Source organism: Diplotaxodon limnothrissa, linkage group LG10, assembly GCF_057381915.1.
Source record: "Diplotaxodon limnothrissa isolate DT_005_m linkage group LG10, D_limnothrissa_male_GT1.1, whole genome shotgun sequence".
NCBI lineage: Eukaryota > Metazoa > Chordata > Actinopteri > Cichliformes > Cichlidae > Diplotaxodon > Diplotaxodon limnothrissa.
The window spans coordinates 31,384,793-31,397,060 of record NC_140605.1 but is presented as its reverse complement, the minus strand read 5'-3'; the positions used below and the strand labels follow the sequence as shown (position 1 = coordinate 31,397,060).

The following is a 12,268-nucleotide window of genomic DNA, read 5'->3' as shown; positions in this document are numbered from 1 at the left end:
AGCATGCTGCTTCTCCACAGACCAGATCCACCACCCACAGAGTTTCAGCACAACCTCATCACAGAGACACACCCTTAAAGATATTGACTTGGGGTCTGTTGGGTCTTTTTATATGACATAGGTGAGATGGAGATTTCTAAAATCTACTGTATAGTATGTTTACATTACCTGTCAGATTTCTTTCAACTGGGGTAAACTGTAAAGAAATTCGTGGGCTTTTGTGATTCTCCTTGAGCCTTTTATCTAAACGTATTTAAAGCGAGGCCACTACATTCTCAGATTATTATTTTAGGGTCTTTGCCTTACAATATAAAGCGCCTTGAGGGACTGTTATTAATGATATTAATGAATTGATTGATACTTGGTGAGCATAGTTTTGGTATAATGTGCACATTAAAGACAAATTGTACTCTAATATAAAAACAGTACAAAATCTACACTGATTATTACAACAGAAGACGACAATCTTGCAACCAAAGAGGTTTTTCTAAGTGAACGGTGCGTGCACACCCACTCTCTTTAAACAAATAATCCAAGAACGTAACAGTGGCAGCATTTCAGAGGTCCAGAATTTGGATCCTGTAATAAGAACAACTGCCGTCTGCAGACATGTCAAAGCTGAAAATGATTAAGAGCTGTCTATGTTTGTTTTTTTTGTTTGGTCTTGTCGTGAGCCCTTAAAAAAACAAAAAAACAGGAGGGTTAAAATATAAAACAAATACAACTGCTGTCAAAGTGGAGCCAGAGAGTGCAAGACTCTGTCTGCAGTGGAAACGTGCAGCATTCAAAGTGAAGCAGCTGAAAAGGAAAACATCTGTTGTAATCCCTACTGCTGCTGTTGCTTTCCCAGGTGTCTCGTACCATTAGCACTGTGCCTCTTTGTTCTTTTAAAACAACAAACTTTGTGAGCAAATACTCAGCCGTACTGGTGTTTTCTTATCTGTAACGGGTGCGTGATGCCAGAACATTTAAACAGTCGCATCGTCCTTATTGTCATTTTAGCTTGGCCCTGTTTGTATCGAGAGGCTGAAGGTTCGGCCCAGATCCCTGCAGGGGAAACGCATCCTGTTATTTCAAATCTGATTGTTTTATTTTATTTTTCATCCCAAGGAACAAGTTCTCCTGTCTCTCTAAAGAAGGGAGCTCTGACCACCCACTGTGTACATACTGTAGTTTTAGCTTCATCGAAAGATTTTGTAAATATTTGTTTTACTTCCTATTATAATATTGATATTTTTTCCTTTTTTTAAAATAATGGGATTTTAGATCAGCCGTATGTGAGTTTGTTTAATTTTGTTTTGATACTTAATGTGTGTAAGAAAATTATCAAATTGTTTATGTTCCAATTAATAAGAACAATGGTTTATTTTGCTTTTTGTTTGTGCAGTAATGATGCTGCAACAAAATAATAAAAATGTTCATAAAATAATAGATTATCTGGTGTTTCTTACATTTTTTCCAGCTTTCCAAACTCTTATATAGGAAATAATTGGTGGACACGTTTTAGATTATTTGTGTCGCTGCTGTAAAAACAGTTGTTATAATGAAGAATCACTCTGACAAACACTTCAGTGCCACACAGCAACCAGTAAATACCACATTCATCAAGTGGTCAGAAATAGGGCTGGGTCGTCACTGATTTCTAGAATCGATTCGATTCATGATTCAATTCCATTCGATTCAAATCAGGGAAATTTTGTCTCAGACAGTCAGAAATATTATAATTCAGATCATTCATCAGTACATTTCCATATTTTTATATCAATAAAAAAAGAAAACTGACCCTTGCCAGACTTTATCAAAGGTGTAAGCATCACAGCAGATGCCTTTGTGTCAAAGTAGCTGAAGATAAAACAGAAAAACATGAAGGTGATTTTCCTGGCCTGGGATTTTATAAAAATATTCTGCAGTACATCAAAAACGAAAGAAAACCATTAATCAACATATGAACATTACCTGATGCTGCTGACATGAAGCAAAGCAAAGCTACAGAGGTTTGATTAGAGACACAGCTAAGCGTTTTGCAATTTTGCATAATTTAAAGTTTACATTTGTTCAGTATTGAACATCAGAAATTACGCTTTCTTTTCGGAAGTAAGTAAAAGGAAAAAAACGTCCGACAGCGCTGTAAACAACGGTAGACTTGTGCGTAACTAGCAAGCGAATAATGCAGAAAACAGATTTTTAGATGAGAGAGAGAGAGCTGTGCATGAAGTGTGATTTTTATCGTGGTGGAAGCAAAACAGGAAAAGTAAGAGGGAATTCATGACGATGTTTATGTGAAGCGTAGTTTGCTGCTTCTTTTGCTGCTGGTTCGGTCAATATTGTTTGGTGAGAGATAAAAACCTGCAGCTTCCAAATCTGCGCAAAAAGGGCGTGAACACAAAGCGCGGACCCGCCGAAACATCAGAATCGGCGAGCTGTCGGCTTTCAGCCCCGACCGTGTCCGTGCCGTCGGGTGATAAAGTCACATCTCGCTGATTCTGATGCGTCGGTGGGTTCGCGCTTTGTGTTTACATCTTTGTGCAGAATCCGTGTTCCTGCTCTCATTTACTGTTTTAGCTGTTTGGTGGTTGTTGAAATTTTGTGAGGTTTAACCTGAGATTCTGGCGTTTCGTGCAAAATAAATTTATATTTAAAAATCGATTCAGGATTTTAATGAATCGATATCACGTTATCCAAGCCAGAATCGATTTTAATCGATAAATCGATTATCAAAACCCACGCCTAATTACTATTTCCATCCATTTTCTTCTGCTTGTCCAATTCAGTGTTGGATGCAACTGCTGTTGGGCTGTCATAGCTGACCCTGCACAGGTCATTGCTAAAGTTGATTTAACTGTTCTAGCTGTTCACTGTGTAGCTTTTCTAACCGAACTGATCTGATAGCTACAATAAGAATATTATAACTATTAATTTGCCCATAAGCAAAACTCTTACTAAGACGCACAGCATAGATCTTTGACCAGTAACCAATCAGAATCGGCTGTAGTGACCACATATGTGTACACATACAAGGAACTGGCCTATGGCTCTGTCTTTGCTCTCAGTGTACATAACGTATTTCTCATACAATAGTGGAGTCTGCAAAGATGCTGGAATAAATTATGGAATATATATAATATGGAATAAATAAGTGATAAGTAGCTTCTATATGTGCAATTTATGCATGAGGATAGATAGATGGGCATGGTTATGAAATTAATTGGCGATAACCTTAAATATCTGAATTGCAAAGATACAAGGTTGTTGACGTCATGGAAAAATCTCACTTCCACAAAAGAATCCTACCTATGAGGAGATAATAGATTTGCCAGCTCTTCACAAAAACAGTGAGGAATCACAGTCACTCATTGCCCTGCATCAACTCATCCACTTTATTGTGGCTTTGCAGGTCGGCGATACCTGTTTGTCATTGCGTGATGTGACAGGTGGAGGATAACGCTGCTGTCGAGCAGCTCTGCTGAGGCTGCGTGACACAAAAGAACCTGATATTTTGACAGAAGAAAGTCAACAATTAAGCAAGAAGAATAAGGGTATAATGACAGAAAGGGTGGAGTCACCGCTGAGTTCGCTGGCAGGAGAAGTAATCATTATGTTTGCGCCAAGACGCTTTCATTCAGGAGCCTCAGAGATTTGCTTCATCATCTGGGGACAACGCCCTTAATGCACGGTGTGTATGCAAGGGTGTTAGCCTCCTTATGCACAGTACGAATGAGTAAGAATTGTGTGCTGGTAGGGATTGCATGTGAATGTGCACTGACTCAGTTAAAATTTAGTTCTTAGTGGCACTGACTGCACCTCAGCCTATGATTTTAGCTCTTTCTGTCTTCCCCCAAATTACTAAAGCTCTTTAACCCCACAAGCAATTTATCTCCACTGCCAAGTTTTTTCTCAGTCCTGACTGTGACTCCACTCAGGATTTCCATTTCAAACGGATTCTCAATATTCCAAATACTGGAAGTTATGTTATGTAACTTTTTTGGGCAGAGCGTGATGTCATCATGGGTGATAATCTTAACATTACACACTGTAGCGACAAGCAAAACAAACTTTTTGGGGGGGGGGAATGTAAATAGTTTTTTATGTGTGACAGAAAAATGTATTATCATTATTAGTAGTAGTAGTAGTTCTCCCATTGACCACTTTCTTTCCATAAGCCTTATTCACACAAGCACTTTTTTCCATGCCTAAGCACTCGGCCTTGTCTACTAATCAGAAGGTTGACCCGCAGACAACCTGCTCCACCTCCTCCTGAGCCACAGCCTCGCTGGTTAAGTCATGCAAAATGACATATTCTGATTTCCTGAGAACATAGTTAAGGTTAGAGTTAAGTTTGGGACCATAACTGCTGAAAACCTTGTGTTTTGGGGTGTTTTACTTTAAATGTGAGTGACAGATAATGACCAATCACTGCAGGTTTACTTTTGTAGTTCTGACTGAGATGTCAGATTCAGGGGTGCAACATTATCACATATACTGGTTTAAGCACATTGTCTTAGTAGACTGTGCTGTTTAGCTTTTGTGTTAAATACAGAAAAATGGAGGTAGTAGGTTTCTATTATTCAAACACTTCTCACTATGATTTGATAAGTATTTTCTGGTTCCACTGGGGATCGAACTCAGGACTTTCTGCGTGTAATGCAGACATGCTAACCACTACACTATGGAACCACAATGCAGAGGAAGATGAGCTGACTGACAGCACATGTGTTGGTTAGTTTCATGTTTCCATGTTCTGCCCACTGCACATGTTCAAAGACATGCACTGGTTGGGTTAACTGTCATAGGCGTGAATGGTTGTCTGTCTCAGTGCAGTAACTATCTGATGAACGCCTATAACAGCTGTTCACCCAAACCTATAATCCTCACAGTAGTTGTAAAGACAATTAACTAACCACAGGACTTTTACAAAGTTTTTATTACTTTTTGCTTGTTTAGGTCAATTGATTTTTAAGTGACAGTTCACAACAGCAGTTATCCCAAGGTTCGCTATATTGCAGGGTAAGATTCATGCCATATTAAAGAGTGAACCTCAACAATCTCACTTGGGAGAAAGAACTCCCGTTAAATCCTGCAGTATCAGGATGTCTAAAAGTCAAGGATACGTGACAAAGCACAGACTAACGGCTGGAGAATGCACAAAGTCTATGACATGCAATAGTGGCATGTAAACATGACAGGAGTGCACGGTGTGCCGCTTAAAAGAAAAGCGTCAAAAGAATTCTTTTAAATATCTCCCTCACTGACAGTTGCCAGATGTTAACAAGGACAAAGTCAGCTACAGGTTGTTCCCTGCAGGTACCCAGATGACTCACCTGTTTATCTACAATCAGTTCCTTTTCCATTTGATGCTCAGGTACATTTTCTTTGGCTTCGACCTGCCGAGCATTCACCCGGGGGCCTGGTGAAGCTGGCTGTTTGACTCGCAGCTCATTCCACAGTTGCTGCAGTAAAACTCCTGTCAAAACTTGTCGATCTGATTCTGCAATGCTGCCTGCAGTCCTCTCTCTGAGGAGTTAAAATAGCTCTAAGACGAACAGCTGTAGAGATAGATAGAAGACCTCTGAGGATTGTGAATACATTTGAAAATATTTCTTCCTGCATCCTGAGCTATTTCTTCTAATGATTATACTGAACACTCGATGTAGTATTTGTCTCAGCAAGCTGCTTTTTGTAAGCTCATCCTAATTCAGTTCTTCGCTGCAGGAAAATCAATACTTTTACATATGCGTTGACAGTACTGGTAGATATTAATACGCTGTTTATGTGAGAGGTATTAGATTCGTAAATAAGCTATATAGACGTGTTTGAGCTAACGATACCCGTTATCTCTGTCTGCGGGTTTAGGTTTTGTTGAGCCGGCTAACTCCAAGAAATCCTAGCGAGGTTGAGCTTCCTTCATACCCCTCTGGCCAGCATGCCGATTATTTTTCAGCATTAAGCTGCATCATTAGCTCATTTTGAGATAATGATATTAGCTATATGAGCGATATCATTGGCTCGTTTTGCGCTAATGATATTAGCTATATCAGTGTTTCCCAACCTTTTGGAGCCACAGCACATATTTCACATTAGAAAAATCACACGGCACACCACCAAACAAAAATGTCACAAATAGCAGATTGATCATTTTTCCCTGCACACCAAGTATAGCGGAATTAGCTCGGTTTGTCCCTAGTATACCTTTTTTACTTTTTTTACTACTTTTTCTTTTCAAATATTTATCTATTGTAATGCGCTGCGTTGTCTCACTCACAGCATGCCTATGTAATTTCTTCTTCGTCTTTTTCTGTTTTACTCGCTGTTGGCAACCCATTTAATTAGAGCAAGCAGTTGCACTGCCCTCTAGTGGAAGAGGGTGTAATTGTTCTGCCGTTACTCACGCCAGTCGCTTTGGAGCACCAATCAAGTGAAAACAGATAATCTGGAATACCTGATCATTTCTCACGACACACCTATGTGCCGCGGCACAGTGGTTCGGAAACACTGAGCTATGATATATGAGCTACATCATTAGCTTATTTTGAAGTTGAAGGCAGTGGCACTTCTCCAAAAAGTTGGGACAACAAAATGCTGGAAATATCCGTAGTACTGAAAAAAACAGCTGGAGGAACAGTCTGCAACTAATTAGGTTGGCTGGCAACGTGTCAGTAATTTGACTGGGTATAAAAAGAGCATCTTAGAGAGCTAATGAACTAATATTCTCACCAAACAGTAAAATATTTCAGTTTCATTTGATGTGTTTCCTGTGTTTTGTTCTGAATAAAATTTGGGTTTACAAGATTTCCAACCTACTGCATTCAGTTTCTGATTGTCTTTTATGCCAGTGGTCAAGTTGGTGGTAGCTCAGCACAGGCCAAAGTGGTGGACCTGTTTGAATATTTGCAGTCCAATTTATTCTTGTCAGTCTACTTTTTGTTCTTTACTATTTTAGTTGATGCCTCAAACTACTTGCAACACAGTGCTGTATGTTGCACATCTGCCTGTGCCGCTGTACTTGCTCGTGTATGATAAACATCTTTCCCACTGTGTAACGCAGACGTTGCACCTGTTCAAGAATTTCCCTTGTCTTCATTAATGCAGTGAGAGAGGTGACCTTAAGTAACTTAGCAGATTTTAATCACCATTAACTGAAAGCTTCTGTGTGGGTGTGCACATTTTTTGACTTGTGAATCAAGCAGCTGGATGAGTAACCTCTGGTGATAGATAAGGACAGGCTGGCTAGACAGAGATAACTTCCCGCCTCGCGTGTTTCACCAAAACGTGCCCAGGTCAACCCTCTGTGGGGAAGCTTCCTTGCCATCCAGACCCTGAGCCTGAGCCGGCTGGTCTGACTGGAGCATTATATATGGTCTTGTCTTGGTCAGTCATCTCCTTTTGCCTTTTATTTTATTGTGTTTGTTCATGTTTTAACATGTGGGAATATTTTCAGCTCTGTTAAAGTGTTCTTCCAAGAAAAGATATTGTCTAACCAGGAAGATAGTCTGGATGCCATCAGCCTCCAGCACCACTGTGAGGAATCTCGAAGTCATTTTTGACCACGATATGTCCTTCAGCGCACACATTAAACAGTTATCTAAGACTGCCTCTTAGGAAGATCGCTGTCCCTGGTCCACTCCTTTGCTGCGTCTTTCTATACAAATCAATAAAATAACTCTTATTTAAATATTGGTTCCTCTCAATTAATTCATATTGTTTCATCAGTAACTAATTTTGTAGGGATGCTTGTAGTGGATTTACTGTATGAAAATTACATAATCATAAACCTCTAAAAAAAACTTTGTTGTGAAGCTGAAGTTCTGAGATTTCTCCAGCTGTGTGTTTTGTGAAAAATATATTTGTGGTCTGGAATGTTTTGGTTGTGGTTGCAAAAACAGCATAACTTCATGTCCGATCTTAAAACAAACAAGATGTATCTTTAAGTGATAAGTCGTCTGGTATCTTTTCATCAGCAGTCATTAAAGATCTCTGCGCTGCAAAATGTGCACCTCTTGGAACTATTAAAGTAAGGTGAGGCTGTTGTACGGCAATGACTGACTTGTTTCAACAAAAGCCAGGAAAAAAGTCACTTGACATTTCTTGGAACGTCAGCCATATGCAAGGCCGTCTTTACTTGGAACATGCACAGAATCCTCTTCATAATCTTTTGAAGAGCCTTTTGAAAGGCCACGTGACCCGCTTCAGCATCATCTGTCAGGCAGCTGTCGCGTATAGGCGTTACTATAACTGCATGCATTTATGGCAGTGCTGCAGACAAAAGCAGCACACTGTGCCATGCCCAGATAACATGTGAGAGGATGGAAAAGGAAAACGAGCCAGCGGATCTGTCAAAACAACCCACAATGCCCGCAGACTGTGAGTTGTCACTTAGATATGCAGGGATCAGCTGTATTGTTCACCTGGCTTCCATGGTTTGGTGAGGACCTGCTTTGACAAGCTCTCTCATACCCACACAGCAAAAATGCCAGTGTTGATTTTTCAGTGTTAGTAGATTTCAACAGAGTTCCGAGTTAGTTCAACACTTAATCGAGTTAAAATAACACATCGGGAGTTGATTCCTGAAAAGTGTAAGTGTGGATTTTAGTCGTTACTGCATTTTAACACTGTGGGTGTTAAATTAGACCACGCCTTCATTTCCTGTGGAGCTTCGCATTTCAGAATCTTCGGTCGCCATTTTTTCTTGCTGCTGCGGTAAGTTTTATTCGGTCAAATATTAAGTTTTAGATTGATATTAGAACAAGTAACATGATAACTAGTAAAAACAATAGTATTTGTATCAAAATACATTATCTTTAAGTGTCATATTTGAATTTTAATTGTTTTTTGTTAAGATGGGCTACTGCTAGCTAAAACTGCAAAGTACCAGTTACTTTCCTAGCATTCATTTAGCATAATCTGGCTGTTGGCAGACTGTAACGAATATTACTTGTTAATATATGTCACAGTTTTTACTAAACGCCTTTTATTTATTTTCAAATTAAACTTGCTAAATCCTTAGTTCAGGGGTCTCAAACCCGCGGCCCATGTCACTCCTACTTGCAGCCTGTGAAAAAATTTAATGCAATTTGGCCCTTGAAGTGACTGTTTTTTGTTATTAGGCGAAAATTATTTAATTAGAATGTAATTTGAGCAGAGTATTACAGGCCCTCGTGTGCAGCGTAGTCTGTGCTGCAGTAAGAACGTGTGGGACTCCCCCTCCTGATGTGTGCGTTTGAGTGCGAGGGAGGGAGAAAGTATGAGTTGCTACCCACGAGAAACGGAAGATGAAAGCATGTAGATATAATAACCACTGCAGCCAAAAAGACTGGCTGAGGAGCCCAGTTGTAAGTAAGCTGTTTATACTCGAGTGTACACTGTGTTCGCTGACAGTAAAGCTAGTTAGCGGCCACGTATGGGGCGCCGTTTGTAAACTGAAACATGCCGAAATTAACAGCAACATTTTTCCACATTTAGCTCTAAATCTTACAAAAACATGTTTTTTCGAGTCATTTTTTACAACATTTAGTAAAATATTTGTAACTTTTCATATTTAAAACAGGATTTTAAATGTTAAATCTAAATGCTAAATGTTAAATCTAAATGTTAAATGTTAAATCTAAATGTTAAATGTAAATATTATATTTAAATGTAAATGTTAAATGTAAATATTATATTTAAATGTTAAATGTAAATATTATATTTAAATGTAAATGTTAAATGTTAAATGTAAATATTATATATAAATCTAAATGTTAAATGTTAAATCTAAATGTTATATATAAATCTAAATGTTATATATAAATCTAAATGTTAAATCTAAATATTATATATAAATCTAAATGTTAAATGTTAAATCTAAATGTTATATATAAATCTAAATGTTAAATGTTAAATCTAAATGTTACGGGAAACTAAATATTTAGCTAATATGCAAATTTATTGTACGGGTCAACGGAAATACCAAAATAAAAGCTTCAAGAAAACCTCCCGCGCTAAAGTGTGCCGGTCGCGGTCAGGTTCTGTGTTTGCGCTCCTCTTACGGTCACTTTTGACTGCCATGAGCTGCTTCGACTATTCCCTACCAGCATGTCCAGCGATTTAGCTGAAAACATTGGAAGAGCCGTTTTGTCGGCCATCCAACGATTCAGCGGTAATGCACCCTCGACCTCACAAACGCCGCAGCACTTGGTAAGTTTATTGTATAGCATTTTGGACGGGTTGATAGCAGTGTTAGCAAAACTAGCAAAGCTAAATTACTTAGCTAGTCCTCAATTATTTCATTTGGTAGGCAGCAGACAGAGATCGAACATCATACAACTCTATTTATTTATTTGGTAGGTAGGTAACAGTCGTTCTTGATGTAAATGTTTCCTTAGGAATCCAGCAATGCACCTGGACCAAGTAGACCTGCCGTCTCCACTGGGATACCATACTGCTCGGTAGGCCTTCTTACACATATCATTTAGCTGACTAATTTTTGTTTTTTCTTTGGTGTAATATGTCACCTTAAATTAAATCCTGTCAAAGTAATGATTCTGATTCTACATACATTTCATCTTCTTAGGGGTCCATCACTAGCAGTGTCACATCACCACCAACAACATTCACAAGTTTTACGTCATATTTTATTACTGTTTTTGCTGTGAAGTGTCTTTTGATTGCTCACTTTCATATTTTAAAACTATTGATAAAATATTACTCTAGCTAATCTGTCACAGTACAATTGCCTCAAATTACCCATCTTTTGTTATAGAATTGTGCTCATTGAGATTTTCTGTGCCGTGTTCTAGGATGGTTACCAAGGAAGGCTTCAGATTTCCAAAGAGGAATTGGAAAATGTTCTTTCCCTGAAAACATCTTTTACTGAAGCTGCATCTATCCTTTCCATCTCCAGGCCCACTCTGTATAAGTTACTGCAAGACTATAATATCTCAGAGTCAAAATTCAATGTAATCAGTGACCATGAGTTAGATCAGATAGTGTCCCAAATAAAAACTGAACATCCAAATGTTGGAGAAGTGATGCTGATGGGTCATCTGCGTTCCAAAAACATAGTGGTTCAAAGATGGCGCGTAAGAAAGTCACTGCGGAGGGTGGACTCGGCTGGTGTTCTATCCAGGAGAAGAACTGCAGTTGCTCAGCGAGTATATTCTGTGCCTCATCCAAATTTCATATGGCACATAGATGGAAATCACAAACTGATTCGTTGGAAGTTTGTTGTTCATGGTGCAATAGATGGATACAGCAGGATGTTGATGTTTCTTCAGTGCTCCAGCAATAATCGAGCTGAGACTGTGAAAGCCCTCTTTACTGCAGCTGTTGGACAATTTGGCAGACCCCTGCATATCAGGACTGATCACGGAGGAGAGAATGCTCAGATTTGGGAGGACATGCGAGCAAGCAGGGGTGAAAGCTCTGTCTTAATGGGAAGTTCTGTGCACAACCAGAGGATTGAGCGTTTCAACAACAACAACAACTGTAGCCGCATTTATGCACCTATATTTTATGAATTGGAATCACTTGGTATCCTAGACTTAGAAAATGCAACAGACCTATTTTGCCTTCATTATGTGTTTCTACCACGAATCAACCGCACTTTGAAGGAATTCAAAGCTGGATATAACAATCACTCTGTTTCCACTGAAGGTAATAGAACTCCCATCCAGCTTTTTGCCTGCGGAACTCATGTGTCTCATCGTCACAACCCAGAACTTTCTACAGCAGAGGTCTCCATACCCTCCTTGTCAAACTCTGAAAGTAGGTTTGTCCCATTAAATGACAGCGATTTACAAGAGCTATATACAAGCATTCACCCTTTTGAAGAAGACAACAATAATGGTAAAACATTGTTTCAACGAACACAGCAGTATATTTTTAACAAACTTGTAAATGTGTGACCTCAACCACAGGATACCAGCGATGTTCTAAAGAGTGATGACACTTAATATTCTTAAATGCTGTACAGCAAATGCAGTTTTTGTACTACTGCAGAAGCCCCTCCCCTCTAGCAGTGATGCCTCCTGCCACATAAGGACTCAGAGTTAATGACTGACAGTGACTCATAGGCTATTCAGAAGGCTACAACCACTTTTAGTTTATGGGTAAAACCAGTTATTCAGATTGAAGTAAAGATCAAATTCACACTGTAATACAGTATAACAGTGAAAATTATCAACACGGAACAGTCAGTCTTTAAATCAATTCACAAGATTATCTACAGTATTGTTTTAATCATTGTAAAGTTGCAATAGTCTTAATAAATGTTGCTGTTAGATGTCTAAGTAAT

The 12,268-nt window shown here is 38.9% G+C and overlaps 1 protein-coding gene and 1 non-coding gene across 2 annotated transcripts; one reads left to right on the top strand and one right to left on the bottom strand.

Annotated features, from left to right (window-relative positions):
• Positions 1-4,601: 4,601 nt before the first annotated feature.
• Positions 4,602-4,674, bottom strand: trnav-uac (transfer RNA valine (anticodon UAC)). The gene has a single exon. It is a non-coding gene; the product is annotated as a tRNA-Val (tRNA).
• A 5,268-nt stretch (positions 4,675-9,942) lies between these two features.
• LOC146624727 (uncharacterized) lies at positions 9,943-11,880 on the top strand. Its single transcript, XM_085364094.1, has 3 exons — positions 9,943-10,170; positions 10,359-10,421; positions 10,773-11,880. The coding sequence occupies exons 1-3, from the start codon at positions 10,069-10,071 to the stop codon at positions 11,877-11,879; spliced, it is 1,272 nt and encodes a 423-aa protein (XP_085220220.1). The 5' UTR covers positions 9,943-10,068; the 3' UTR covers position 11,880.
• The last annotated feature ends 388 nt before the right edge of the window (positions 11,881-12,268 follow it).

What these genes read in the sequence shown, in the direction of transcription:
- LOC146624727 (XM_085364094.1), top strand. Translation starts at nt 10,069, where the DNA reads ATGTCCAGCGATTTAGCTGAAAACATTGGAAGAGCCGTTTTGTCGGCC. An exon ending in CACAAACGCCGCAGCACTTG is followed by an intron (nt 10,171 to 10,358) that starts GTAAGTTTATTG and finishes ATGTTTCCTTAG; the next exon opens with GAATCCAGCAATGCACCTGG. An exon ending in CTGGGATACCATACTGCTCG is followed by an intron (nt 10,422 to 10,772) that starts GTAGGCCTTCTT and finishes GCCGTGTTCTAG; the next exon opens with GATGGTTACCAAGGAAGGCT.